This window comes from Scatophagus argus, chromosome 4 (genome assembly GCF_020382885.2).
Source record: "Scatophagus argus isolate fScaArg1 chromosome 4, fScaArg1.pri, whole genome shotgun sequence".
In the NCBI taxonomy this organism is placed as follows: Eukaryota; Metazoa; Chordata; class Actinopteri; family Scatophagidae; genus Scatophagus; species Scatophagus argus.
Window position 1 is genome coordinate 18476846 of NC_058496.1, and position 15570 is coordinate 18492415.

General features: G+C 39.6%; 1 protein-coding gene across 2 annotated transcripts in view; it reads left to right on the forward strand.

Moving 5' to 3' along the window:
- The first annotated feature begins 5013 nt into the window (after positions 1 to 5013).
- The window catches only part of LOC124057673 (tight junction protein ZO-2-like), a 67631-nt gene continuing 57074 nt past the window's right edge, over positions 5014 to 15570 (forward strand). Inside the window, exon 1 of one of the 2 annotated variants that reach the window (XM_046386142.1) lies at positions 5014 to 5617. In XM_046386142.1, coding sequence (XP_046242098.1) covers positions 5558 to 5617 — 60 coding nt within the window. In that variant the 5' untranslated portion in view covers positions 5014 to 5557. The remainder of the gene's footprint in view (positions 5618 to 15570) is intronic. The other variant, XM_046386143.1, reaches the window with a different exon arrangement.

Consider the following 15570-nt stretch of genomic DNA (forward strand, 5'->3'; position numbering starts at 1 on the left):
CATTTTGTCAGCTAGTTGCTCTTGATATATTTTCTATATAAAACATGTATCAGGAATAATTTCCCACATTTTCTGTCACAATAATATTTTTATTGACATTTACTATGTTAATCGACAGTGTGTGAGAAAGTGTGAGCCAGATGAGCCCTGTAGGTTGGACTGAGCATTAGCTCCACATCTGACTCACCTTGCAGTAGGCCTTAAGCATATTTACTGATTTTTAGCCTAACTATTATAGGCTATATTTTATCTATCCTTGTGTAATATGAGCTGTTGTGTCAATTGAATGAAGATATGTCCCACACTGATAGGTAAGTGTTTAACCAGACAGATTTCAACACACTGTCATTAACACATCCTTATCTACAGTTGAGGAAGCACAATGTCTAGATGTGTCACTGTACGGGTGGTTACCATACTTGTAGGTTTGAAGGGTTTTGCAGCAGGATCAGTGCAGTGTGCTCCTGTCAACACTACCTTAACCTTAAAACATGTCTGTTTGGTCAGTGTGCCGGGGTGACAGCCAGACTGAACGTTCACAGGTTTCACCTGTCTGCAAAGTTTGGATGTTTTCTTCCCCCTCCTGCTGCTTGTCTTTCTCTTCTCTCTCATCATTTAAAGCCATGGTGTCTGCTCAGCACCAAACAGAAGACACTGTTAGCAACTAGCTGGTGAACATATCTTTGGCATTTAGCAGCTAAAGAGACAGATGTTTTTCTCTGGTTGAGACCAAAAACAGAGCTAAAAGTAGAGTGAATATTGGACTTAAATTCATCAGGTGGACACAACCACAACTTCAAGTGAAATGTTTAAGTCTGCTGGATGTGGTTCACTAACCCGCCATTGACTATTTCACTGTGTGTCAGGCAAATGAACATTTTATGAAATAAAATTATTTTAGCAAGGAACAAAGCAGGCACAGAGTTCAGTAATGAGCGACACTGAAACAACCTGTTCATCTTTTTTCTGACATCCTGAGAGGCCTGCTTCCTCCCAGGCCCATATGAAATCACACAGTTGGGACTTTATGATAATTTAGGAAACATGTCATTTAGCTATTTTTAATCAGAGAGAATGGGAGTGTTTTTATGCACAGGCACAAAAGGGACCAAAGAAGTTAAATTAAATGTCAGCCAGAATATGAAAACAGTTTGAATTGATGTGCAGCTCAGTTGTCCCTCCAGATGCATTATGATTCTTCTAAGAGACTGATTTATATTCATCACTGCACTGACTCTGTATACATAAAAGAAGAGCTTATTTACACATCATTTGCAAATATGACACAGTAATAACCATCACAACCTTCACTTAATTATCAAATTTAATTCTCAACCTCATCACACCACAGAATGTTTGTCAGTTCTCTGCTTGTGCAGCAGTGTTGCCTGTGTGTGATGCTCAGTGGTAAGCCACCACTCTGATTTGTATGGAAGAAGATATCCAGAGCAGACTGAAACGGTGACTCAGCAGTTACAAAAAGATTTCATGTTAGCGTATGTCACATCTTGTGAAATAACACCTTTAAATTGAAGGCATACATGGTCATAAAAGGAATGCTAAGAGAATAAAGGAAAAGTATACAAAGAATACGTATTTCGTAAGTTAAAATGTGTAAATGTTATCTGTATATTGGCAGGTTTTGTGCATTTAATTTCAAACAAGTTTTGTTAGCTTATTTATAAAAATAAATCTTCTGAGCACTGAATAATTTAAGGGCTGAGTTATTCACAGTTATAACTACATGCAGCCACACTGGAAACATAAAGTGTTGGTTGTTCTGCACTGCTGCATTGCAAGACAAAGTGAAAAACCATTCATTATGGAGAGGGAGAGATATGATTTTATTAAAATATGGAAATAATACTGCACATTTTCGGACACTCTCTCTATGAAGGCATTCATTGTGTTTTCCCGAGTGGTTCACATGAAAAGTAACAGAAATATTTGCGTAACAAATGACAAAAGAGAGAAACCCTGGCTCCTCCTCCTGGCTCACCTCCGCACAGCTGACAGCAAGTCATGAAGCAGGTGAGGTGTGAATGATCGATGGTTTCAGAAGGTTACAGAAATGTTGAATACAACTCAAACAACAATTAATTTAATGTGTCATTAACCTTGTTATTGCACTACTTCTACTGCTACTGCTGTAATAAATATATTTCTTGTTTAATTTTTGTTAAATTGCTTTTTGACCCACGTGACTAATTGATTGCATGGGTGAGTGTACAATATGGAAATGTTTCTGTTTTTTCTTCTCTCTCTGTCTGTCACAGCATATTTCATCAGTGTCCATCAGTGAGTCAGGTTTGGCAGGCGAAAGAGTCATGTGCCCTTAGTGTGACATCTCTGAAAGACAGATGTGAAAAACACATTTTAAATGTGTGGCATTGGGTGAAGGGATGATACAGTCATTTTTGTAGAGGGTGTAAAGGCAGGAGAAAACCCTGCAAAAGAAGAATAATTTCTGTTAATCATACTGTAGAGGAAATGCTCAAACACTTACACAAAAGGATGAAGATCATGTAAACACATTACTCAGTGTTATGGGTAAAAAGAGGATGTTGGTGGTGCCTCCTTTCCTTTCTGGGGCTGTTGTATTATAGATGGATTGTCTTTTTAAACATTCAGCTAAAGGGCAAAAGCACAGTGCACTTTTGATCAAATGAGAGTCACAGTAAACTTTTTCCCTGTCACTCACAACACTTGTCACTATATCTTTGTCTTGAAATAATCCAGCACTGTTCCTCTCCTTTCTCTCACTGGGCTGTTTGGTGTGTTTCACCTAGCAGCCTCTAGATGTCGCTGCGTCTCTGTTACCGAGAGTCTGGACTCTCAATGGTGGCTCTGTCAACTGACTGTCTTCATGCAAATTCTTATTTGCATGAAGACAGTATTTAACTTGCAACCTTAATATATTAAACTTTGAAGGAACTCATTTAAACATAAATAAAAATTGTAAAAATGATTTTTTACAGTAAAATAGTAGATTTTTTTTCATTATATAATGGGATTTGATAATACCGGTATATGTGGACAAAATATTGGAAAATGTATCCAATTAGCAAGGGTTGAGTGCAATTTATTATTATTTTTTGGGGATTTTTTGTCTTTTATTCAGATAGAACAGCTGAAGATATGACAAGAAAAGGTGGACAGAGAGAGGGGATGTCATGCAGCAAGAGACACACAAGCAGGAGTCAAACCTGTGGCCACTGACAGCCACAGTACACAGGTCGCATGCTCTACCAACTGAGCTACAGCAGTGCCCAATGGTGATGGATATAAATTCAGAACTTTCGTTCATGCAGAAGCTTGATGCATAAAGGAGCAAATCAAAGAGAAGTTTTGCCCTAAGGTAGTTTTGACTTTTTAGAGACTGAGGTGTTGTTTTCCCACTGGCAACAGGCCAAAGACTGGTGGTCCTGATGCTGCTACATCTGTCTGTCTGTCTGGCTTCATCCTGGCTTGAAACATGATTCCTCATCATTGTGGTGACCTGCTGGCTTTTCCTCAAGCGCTACATTCTGGCCAGCATTTTCACATGATATAGATCATGATAAAGTCCCTAATACCTAGTCTTGCTGATGATAAAACTATTATAAAGGAACAGAATCCAAAAATAAAAATTCTGAATAAAAATAAGAACAACAACAAACCTCAGGCATAATCCAAGTCTCCAGAAGCCCTGTGATCCTAAATTGATTTGACAAAACATTATTTACACTTATTAAGTCAAACACAATACAAAACCAACTTGTGTAGATGCATTGCAGGACGAGATGTTACGAGATGCTACCTTCCAGGTAGCAAGCGCAGTCTAAAGCACCAAATACTGCCTTTCTGGCACGTCCCTCTACAGCACCAGGCTGTAAAGAGCCTCCAGGAAATAGAGGTCAACATCAGACAATCAGTGCAACTGCATAACATGTTGTAGATTACAAAGTGAAAAAGTCACAAAAGGGATGGAGATCAGGGATGACTGGCGGGTCACACACACAGCTTTCATCCAGGAAGCCAGAGTTTGTATCCCGTGTAAAAGAAAGCACACAACACCAATTTTTCTGAAACCTAACCATGTGGCTGTTGCGTCTAGGTTTAACCAAAGTAGCCTTTCGTGGTAAGCAAAGGTTAAGGCTAAAATAAAAAAAATAAATAAATAATAATAATAATAAAAAAGAGATTTACAGTTATTTAAATGAAAATATCTGAGGAGATTCAAGCCCGATATGATGAGATAACCAAATTAGACAATGTTTTTTTTTTTTGTAAAGTGTCAAACTTTTATGGTATATTCTTTGAAGCTCTTCTAAAGTTTATTTTATTTAAAAACACCCCCAAACAACCTTCAGGGAACCCTTAGGGAGCATTATCTGAAGGCTACCTGTTTGCTAGACTGCATGGATGATGGACAACTTCTTAGGCCTGGTAACTTCTGAAAGAGTTAATTGACTTGTTCTTTTAAATGAGACTATTTGTATGACTGATGCTGGAAGTTGAACAGACATGAAGAAGTGCACTAGACTGTGCTGTAGTATGCTGTGCAGTTTCTGCCTAATAGCCCAGAATATTAACTGACTAAACAATCCAAAGACTGACAAGCCTACAACTTGATCATACAGAAAAAGAGAATAAAAAATTATAATAAAACACAAGGAATGACAAGAAAAGCAGCCACACAGCTCTTTAAAAATAAACAAAGCTGAAACAAATTAAGGTTAATTTGGTTCCAACATTTTCTTTTAAGTGGCGGTCAAATAGTAGAAAAATAGCCAACAGGAAAGAGAGAACACATGCTTGATAGTTATTTGATTATCACTTGATAAGAAACCAGTTTAACAAAACATAGGCTGTACCAAGTGATGTAGGCTACACGCACCTAATGGGCCTCAATTTAGTCTTCACGCCCCACTCTTATAAAGTCATATAAAGTTTTCCCTCTCTACAGTTAATAATGTATTAGGTTTGAGTGTCACGACTCTACAGTCGGGTTCTTAAGTGATTGGCAGAAACGACGCAATTTCCTCCTGAAGAGAGAAGCAAACGCGACCCAGTTCATGTCGGGAATTAACCAGGAAAAGGGAGCCGTGTCCGTGTATATTTAGCGTACAGTGCAGCTTTACGAAAACAGTGTATGATTATAGGTTAGTCGATATTCCCATAGCTGTAAGCGGTGTTTACCAGACTTCCGATGGTGCTAAGTGCTGCTAAGCGTTTTTATTTTAAGCAAAAAATATAAAGCAATGTTTCCAATGAAGGAAACAGGAAATGTGATGATCCATGATTGTTGTGCTGTCGTAGCAGCAGTGTGAGTCCACAGTTGTTGTGTTGGTCGGACGCACGGACCTCCCTCTTTCTGCCTGCTGGCTCTAGTAGGCTGTCCACCCGGAGGAACACAAGGCTGCCTGAAGACGAGGGCGGAGCTGGCCTTGGCTGTCACAAAGATATGTTTCATTTCAAAAAACTAGCCACCACGCTAACCGCTGTCTAACCTACACGGCTTCGAGTTCAACCGCGACGTCAAAGCGCCCGTTCAGCCGACTTGAGGCGAGGCAGGATGCCAGTGAAAGGCGGTGGGAGACTGGCCTCTTATCCGAGCAAGAGCGAAAATGTCGGAGTAAGTGACACTTAACTGTGTTTGACATGTGTGACGGTACATTTGCTAACATTTTTAAGTTCGTCATAACGTGAACACGTTTTGTCATGTGATTTCTGTGATAAGAGTGTGCTTGTACGTCATTTAAAACCTGTCAGAAGTGTCTGCGTGGTTTCGTCCAGGCTGTGAGGTGCATGTTGGCCAGCCAATAGCCAGCTTGACAGTACACCTGTTGTGCTCCAGGACAGCCAATAGAAAACCCTGTTACATAGCTGAACTAATATTTACTCTGCTGTTGTTTCCCGTTGTTCATCCAGTTGAGACAACTGGCAGAAGTTCGGCCTCATTCCAGTGTTTAGAGTTGGCCGTGATTGTAATCCTGTGCAGATTGACATCTTTGGTTTGATGGGGTGTTCTCAGGAGATTAGGAGGTCACTGGTTGTAATCAGTAGTCCAGTAGGGAAAAGTGTGTGTGATTGAGGGAGAGACCAAGACAAAATAAATGTCAGTGTCTGTACTCTCATGCAGCCTTTGGGAAAAGCACCCTAACCTATTCAATGGCCACTTGTGGAGCTTAAATATGTGCAAAATTATTGTAGAAGAAGGATATCTTAATGCTTCTCAGGACAGAGAATAAACCACCTACTCCTACATTTCCTTTAAATCGTGGGAGTCTTACACCCTATAGCATTGTTGCCACGTTCAACACAGTTCCATGACTTTCAGGCGGTTAGTTGCACTGTTTTTTTGGAAATGTTTGTTGGTTTGTTTATTGTTTCAGTTAATATTTAATATTTTGTAAGTGCATCATTTTACCTCATGTTGCTGTAGAGATGATAATCACACACTAACAACACTGCTGGTAGGTCAAGGTTGACTCTTCCTGTGTGTGTGCGTGTCTATGGGTGTGTACACACCCCTCTGGGCTCCATTTGGTCTGGCTGGTTGGGTGCAGAAGGAAAGGGGCTGTTCAGATTAATGGTCATCCATGATGGCTGTGTGTGTGTGTGTGTGTGTGTGTGTGATCATACTAATGACTATGAAAGTCCTCTTTGGTCCTCTCTACCGTGGAAGTGCAGTATTTTGTCCTGAATTCACCCTCCTTTTTGTTAGAAACACATACATACAGTATGTCTCATCTTTCTTTATGTCCGTACGTCTCCTCCATTCAGACTGTTTAACGATTAAAGTGTTCTCCCGTGCACAGAGCAGTCATAAACTTGGTAAACCTGTCAAATCATCTTAAATTGTAAACTCTTGGCTTGTGAAGTATTGTGTGAGAATTCTAGCTGAAGTTTAAAACTCTGAAGTACTTGAATTGTCGCTTGAAGAACTGAGTTTGATTGAATTGAAGAGTAATGTGTAGTCATGGAACTTTTAAAACTGTATGAGTAAGATATGGAAGTAGATGGACTGTTATTATGTGTGCAAGTGCTGAAAGCTGATGAATTATCAAGTGAAGTTCAATGCCCAGAGACAGTTAAAGGTATGCACTTAGGCAGTAGTGCAGAAATGTCCTTGTGAGCACTGACAGAATCAGAAAAAAAAATGTCAGGTGACGTGTAACAGGTGAAAGCAGTTTAAGCTTTATTTTAAGCATAAGTGAAAAGTGGAAGCTTTGGTTGAAGTGGGAGCTCCTAAAACTTGAAACCTGTCAGTTGAAATGTTAATTTACGTGTCAACAGTGGTGGTTTTGGACGTGAGGGTTGGTGTCCCAGCAACTGAACCTTAGGGCTGCCATGTTCACGATTATGAAAAATGGCAAAAATTTGAGAAAAGTGCTCATCGGTTACTCAGAACCCAAAGCAGTGTCAATGTTTACTTTGTCTAACCAATAGTCCCAAACCCAAAGACTCTTCATTTGCTATCATAAATGACAAAGAAAAGCAACGAATCCTGACATTAAAGAAGCCTCAACCAGCAAAAGTTGGACATTTTTGCTGGACAAATGCCTTAAATGATTAATCAGTTATGAAAATAGCTGACGACTAGTCTTCTTTCTGTTGACTGATTGACTAATCGACTAATTGTGGCAGCTCCATTGGATGATACATAGGTGTGCCACATTTCTTTTCCATGATTACTGACATACCAGTAGAAGTCGCACTAACAGACAGCATAAAGGTTAACCCTCTTGCGAGTGGCAGTTCATACTGGATACACCTAATTAACATAAAATAGCCTAGACCTCAACTTCATACAAATGAGTAGTGGCCAACATGACGCCTCATTTTTTTAAATTGCTACGACACGCACTTTAAGTCAGTGTCACAGATGAGCTTGTGGGGATACAGTCAGGTTTTTGTGGACAAGTAAAGGAAAGCTTTTTATTCCTTTTGAAAGAATGAATGCTGAGTGTCTTTTAGTCTTGGTCAGCAAGGTGCTTCTTATATGATTTAGAAAAAGAAGTTCAACAGTGGTGCATACTGGACTTTACTGAACACAAAGTCACAGCATTCCTCATTAGGGTAAGTCCATTCCTGTTCTCGAACCATGTCTAATGTAGTCAGTACAAATTGTTCATTCATACAGACAAACTGAATGTAGCACAGCACCTTAATGTATTATGGAACATCACAGCTCAGTCCTCTCTTTCCTAAAAGACAGCAAAGTGTATCATCATGTGCACAGTTCCCTGGAACACATCATCACTTTCCCAAAAATCAATGGTGCTGAAGTATTGTGAGTGTCGTCAGGTTTCTATCAATACTCCCATGATTCAGTGCAGTCTGTTCATCAAGCCCATTCTGTTTTCTCACAACAGCACAATCCAGTTCAGCCTGAGTGACGTATTCACTCCAGCACAGCTGCTGAGAGTGAACAGGGTGAGCATTCACTCACTGGCACATATCCTATGTAAATGGCTGGCACAGTCAAACACTGATGCAATCCCCAGGTTATAAACCACAAGAGGTGTAAAGCACCAGTTTCATCGAGATTTGATATTGTGTTGTTTCTTTGGACAATGACATAATATTTGCTGATATCGCAAAGTCTGCCACAGTACAGTTTCAGGTTGATTCAATTCAGCTGCCTACAATACGAGACGGTATCTTGTGCCCATTTAACACTGTCGTTTACACAAGAAATTGCCACCCCTTTATTTTCAGCCTACAGCCATAAAAGAACAAACGGCGCATAAATTATTACTGTAAGCAGCTAAGCACGGTTAAGTTTACTTAAAATTGACTTCCAATTACACATGCAGCATGGCTTAAAATTGAGAGCAGTTAACAAGTTTTATAATCAGTTCAATAATACATGCCAAGATTAATGCTAGTCAACATAATTTGCTTACACATATGGAATTTACATGTATTTACATAAATTAGCATACGAATTACATGTATTATTTATACTTTTTCGTACTCACCGAGGGTTTAAGTAAGTGCTGCTCATGACAGAACAGCACAGCTGAATTTCACCCTGCCTGTATGTTTTCTCAGTCTAACATTGTTATATATTAGATCATTAGATCGGCTAATATTGTTCTAGTGAGTGCAACTCGTTAGCTGATTGCTGTGTGAGCTGATTGACCAAGTTTGTCATTTTCTGATTAACCTGTAGCTTCTTCAAAATTCAGAATATTTCCACACTTCTGATTTATTCCTGAAAGGGGAATAAATTTATTACTGAAAATAATTTTTGTAGTCCAGCATCAGAAAATGGTGAGAAAGCCCATCTCAGATATCTCAGATGCCAGTGCAATGTCTCCTAAATTTCTTGTTTTCTCTGACCAATAGTCCAAAACCAATTCAAAACAGCATATTCTCACATTTAAGAGCCTGGAACCAGTGATTGGGTGACTTTTTTCTTTTAATGTCTTAACTGATTATCAATTATCAAACTAGTCGTGGATGTATTTTCTGTCGGTCAGCAATTAATCGATTGGTCGTTTCAAGATAATTTGAAGCTCTTTAATTCCCCCACTTCCTGATTACAAATACTGCTTAACTGTGTGAACCCTAGGATGCTTCATGTATTTATTACACTTGTTTTTAACAGTGATCCTTGAAGTGATGGTAGATGTGCTCAGTGCTCTTGACCAGATTTGGGCTTTCACCCCCCAACCACTACCTCCTCCTCCCTCTCCTCACCCCGCCCTGTTGTGCAACACACAAAGACTGTCTATAATTAGAGTGCTTACATTTGGGATGATTATAAAAGATTGAGGTTGTGTCTGGTTGTAGAATCAGCTCTCTCATGTCACTGTGTAAATGTGGTAGACATGTTGACATATGAAGCAGTTTACAGGCCCTGAACAAGGCTTCACATGTCGTATTATCTGAAGTCAGATTTTGTAAAGATCCTCAGGACATGATCTATCTAATGTTTGAAGATAGGAAACTTCAGAGTTTTAAAATCAGCCCACTCATATCTGGCCATACAACTGTGTTATTTCCATATTTTACAACTAATTTCCTAAAAGATTCAACAGCCACATTTCATGTCCTTATTTAAGCACAATGTGTATAAACAACTGTGTCTACATCAGCTGATTCACTCTAAAGACATTCTGCTTAAAAATCTAAATGGCAAAATCCTACAGGATTCGCAGCTCCCATTTGCTGATCTCTTCACTGCCAGACGCTCTCACTATGGTTGATTCCATCAGGGTTGGATTTTGCAAGTGAAATCCAGGCATCCAGGTTTCTGTAGAGAGCTACATTCACATGCTTGTGTTGAGTTTACATTAGTAGTAGTACAACAGTATCTTCGTCCCCCATCTGGAATGAGTTAGCAAACCTTTGAAGCCTTTTCTGCATAAAATGTTAGACAAATGAACAGAACCAATATATTTATTAACCCAAGTCTTTTTTTGATACAGTCATGTCAAAATTTTTGTTCATGCTTTCTTGCTGGATTGTAGGAGCTCTAGTCATCACCTCCCTCTTGTTTGTCAGGGCAAGGCCATCATTTTCGATGGTGAGACTAGTTCCATCTTCCTGAGCAACTGTACAAGGAATAGAAGCCAAACATTCACTAAATTGAACTTTGGATCAAATTTGACATGACATGCATCCAGTGACATTCAGGGACTGACTTTAGACTGAGGTCATGATGGGGCCACTTTCACTGCTGTGATAGCAGAGAAGTTAATCCTGTGTTTCTCAGAATTCTTGCAGTTCTGAAACTTAGTGCTCTGATTCTTCTTCCATTCAAGTAAAAATTAGAAAGTGTTGCATAACAGGTTAGAAAATCAATGTTGTTATTTTTTTTTAGTGCATTCTATTGTACTCAATCAATAGTCAGTCATTTTCATTCTTATGTTTTGCATTGCCAAATGATACATGCGTATCATGTTAAAAATGTTGCAAATCATGAAGTATCAACTCTTGCAAACTGATAGCGGTCTTTATTTTCATGATTCCAACAAATATTGTCATCATGTTTATATTTCTTTGTCTTACAGTCAGCCTTGGGTTAGACCGATAGCCAAGTGTCTGCTCTTTGTTTTTCTGGATGTGTCTTCATGTGGAAGCAGGAGGCTCAGCCCTGCCCTCTGTCAATCATTCAGTTGGTATTAGTAAAGACCAACACAACTATACCACCAGGGTTCCCAACGTGACCCAGATGAGATATGTTGTCACTTAAATGAACCTGTTCCCTAAATTTCCAAAAGAGCTGACGGAGGAGGTAGCCTGTATGCATACACTCCTTAAACTTGCAAGATATTCTAAATATTCCCTTACCAGCGGGAATCGTACCACATGGATTTGGACAGCTGCTGGGAGTGGCTGACTGATAAAATTCCTGCATGTATCTCTCCCTCTGTGTGTGTGTCTGTGTTTAGAGTTTATTGGTACTGCCCTCTGGCTGGGGAATAGGTTCAGAGGCCAAGGGCGTGGTGCGCTGCTGAAACCCAAGCTAACATCAGGGAAGACCACATTTGGTGCAGTGCTGGTCTCTGACTGGTCTGTGCATGTGTACATGACTTAAAAAGCATGTAAAGCCTGGTGTCATACAACTTAGAAAATGAGCACATAGACAGTGCACATGAAATCAGACAAGGACATAAAACCATGCTGACTAGGGACAGTGATTTGACACTGAAATACCTAGTAACCGAGCAATTAACCTTGACTTTTCAGTTTTGATGGAGTTTGACTAGCAATTTCCCTTTGCTTCCACTCTTTATGCTAAGCTAGGCTAAACACATCCTGGACCAGTGTCTGCAGGGAACATGAAGAGGTGAATCTTACAACATTTTCATCTAGCTCTGGTTAAAACTGTCAACTGTTAAAATAGGCATATTTTGAAAACTATCCAACTGTTGAGAGGAGCTGTTTGACTGGCCTTCACCACAGTATAAGCCAAAGATTTAGTTAGCACTTAGAAGAAGGTGCCAGACGTTGGTGTACATTTAAATTTTGTTCTATGTATTTTACCAACAAATCTGTGTCCAGTTCGTAGTGTAATCCCTAAAAGCTTGCATAGTAAGGTAGTAAGCAGCAACACATAGCCACTGTGAGTTGGCTTGATGAGCTTTTGTGGGACGGTGTTGGCATGCTTGTCCTCTGCTGATGAGCCAATAGTATCCCTGCCCAATGGGAGTGATGTGCTTGTCTCATGCAACTTAACGACACACCACTTAACAAAGCTTAAATTAGCTATTTTGCTTACTCCCAGTCATGTGTACAGTCACACACACACACGCACACACACGCCCCCAACAAATACAAATCTTCATACAAATGTTGACCCATTATTGCAGTGGATAACAAAAACGCTTCCTTTCTTTAGCATTCCAACCCCCACCCTCACCCACTCAGATCAGTTGACTTACTTAAAATATCCTGTCTGAGTCAACTTGTACTGTGGATGACTGTGGCGCTTACTCCACTGTTCAAGCACTCAAGATTTATTCAAGATACAAGATTCAAAACTTTATAGTCACCGAACAAACACCAAATATCCCTTCATTTCCTCTTTTGAAATTATTTGCTTGCTTCCTTTCTGCACATCCTCTCTGCTATGTGTTTCTTCCATCTTTAGAATTCACCAATGATGTAAATTCTAATATGACCTCCACGAGGTCCATGCAGCGCAATAACTTTGATCCTCTCTCTGTTCTTCATGATGTTGGACTGTCTGCTCAGTGTTAAGCGTATTTATTGTATTGCTGTGAACCCCAACCCTTACCCTAATGCCAGTAAAGACTTGTTTTGGTAATTAGCCTGTTTGTAAATTAAGTTTGCTACATGGTAAACTAATTGGCTTGCTCTGTATTACTGTACAGAAAGACAGAGCAGAGCAGAGGAGAAACATGGGATGTAAAGGTAATGGAGCTTTACTGGAGTTGACGACAACTAGTTTTGTTACTGTACATGCAATAAAAGCTTACCAAACAACAAACAAATAGGGGTGTGCTTTGCTTTAAACCTACGTCTTCGTGTCTAAATCTTGTCTGGTGGGGATGGAGACCATGTTTAATGGGCATGGTCACTAGTGAGCTGGTTAGCTTTGAGGATGCCACAGTGGCAATGGGCAGTAGTGCTGACAAATGTTCCTGCCTGACCATCAGTTTTTGTTTTGGAAGGCAGGCTGTCTGTGTTCACCATCTGTTTCTGAAGTTATCCTCAGGCTAAATGTTACTTCAAGAGGGGAAACTTGACTTAGTGAAAGGCAGGAGGTTGGACTTATAATAGAATGCCCGTCTCGGTACTAAAAGTCGCATTTTTAATTAGGTGTAATTAAAGATGTAACAATTTGATTAATCCTAATTACTTTGATCTTCTCATTTCTAAAATACCACCAGGCCAGCAGTTTTGGTTTCCCTGTTGGTGTAATGGTCAGGTGTCTCAATACTTTTGTCTATATAATGTATGTTAGCATTTTGAAATGGTGCACGTTATACCTGCTGAACAACATTGTTAGCATTGCTGCCGTAGGATGTTAATGTTCGCATTAATTTTAGCGTGTACAGCTTCAGACTGAAGTCTTGTAACATATGTTACATTGGCCTTCATCTAGTTTGAGGAGGTCTGAGCCTGTTTTTTGAGGTTTACATTTATCTTTGTTCACTGAAGTCTAACTCAAGGAGAAGAGATGTGAGATAATGCTCTCTGGGGAGTTACTAGATGTGTTTTTTTTTTTAACCCCCTTCACACACAAAGTCATAAATGTCACCTTTGGCAATTTTTGTACGATCTAAACAATATCACATAGTGGCCGTGAGTGTGTTATGGTCGCTCTGTACTGGTTTTGTGTGGACATTTGAATGTGTACCGTGTTGCATTTGCATGTGTGTCTGAGATTACAGGTCAGCATTGTGCGTGTGTGTGCGCTCCATCACAGATTGTTGTTTCCTGTGAGTGAACATGACTAAGAAGACGTTATCTGTGGAATGACAGGAACAGGGAGTGATGGTTTACAGGCCGCTTCCTGCAGCAGAAGCCCCTTTTTCCTGTGTTTCCCCCTCGCCACTCCCTGAGGCCAAGACAAGATTACACCCACTGTTTAGACCAAAACAAAGATACACACCACAGTACTCTGTCCTAGTGAACTACCACTGCTGCCTCAGGCCTTCATTTATCGAACATTCAGAACATCAAGTATGATCGTTGTGGCAGAGCCTGTCATCATTATCATTAGCAGAATCTTGGCACTGAAGCTGGCAGGATGCACAACTGTCTGTATTCACTGACTGTATGCAGGTCTGTGCGTCTTGTGACACAGCATTTATGTTGCTGTGCTCCACTTTATACTCCATGAAACACACCTGCATAAATTGCCTTGTGTGTGTCATATGTAAATAAAGGACTGCTGAGTCTTCTTGTTGCTTATCACAGCTCATCAACTTTAGAATTTAGCAATGAAATAACTGCTGACCGTTTAATACAACTGTACAGCTTCTGTGGTAACAAAACACACCTGCTTGGTTATGTTTTATGATTTCCTCCAGTTTATGTTCATGATCTCCTGTTGTTTGAGACATTTACAAATGTATTGGCTAGCTTTTTAAAACCTATAAATTTAATAATTATTAATTATTATTTCATTTATTTAATTTCATTAATTTTATTAGTATTTGTCAGAGTAATGTTCTTAGTTGCAGTGAACTAATGTCATGTCCTACAGATGTTAAAACTGCATTCAGTTATGAGAGATTAAAAACAAACAAATACTTCTTATCTTGAAATGAAAAGCCCCATTCATTACAGCGGTCGCTTACCTTCATAAACGAGGATCAACATATTCTGTGTCGGCGTCACTTTTTGCACATGGACCGTCATGCTGGAGACACTGCAACGACTGTAAACAAAGTTATACAGTGAGGTGTGAAAGGTCTTCAGTTATGTCCTCAGGAACATTTGGCACAGGGTGGTAGAGGAAAAGGACAATGTGTCAGTGGGGAAACGACAAGCTGACTCATTTCAGTTCATTTGACCAAAGTGGTAACTAGCACAACGATGCTAGCAATCGTCTGGATCTGCTAGCGTTGCAGCCTCCACCAGTCATTAGCTTTCCTTAGCTGCTAACTGTCACACTGAGATTACATAGGTTAGCTGAACTTTATTTATTCATTTTGAATTTTACAGTAGAGCTGCTACCATTGGCTGATTAGGGGATTAGCTGATTGAAAGAAATGTTGCTGCTGAATTGCTTTAGTCATTATACAAGCAAAAATGTCAAACATTTGCTGGTTCCACCTTCTTAAATCTAAGGATTTGATGCTTTTCTTTGTCATGTATGATAATAAACGAAGAGTATTTGGGTTTTGGACTGTTGGTTGGACAATACAAACAATTTGAAGCCGGTTCTGTTTATATGTTTGGTACTTACATGAAGTGTTTTCTTTTATCCATAATGTTTTAACTTGGTAAGTAAAATGTTCCCAGCTGAAGTGCAGTAACTTGACGCTTCACTGGAGTTTGAATGGCATTTTTCCGACCAAGTGATCTGAATCACTTCACGTTCCAGACAGATCTGGTGTGAACAGGCCACACTCCACAAAGGCGCAGAACAATGAA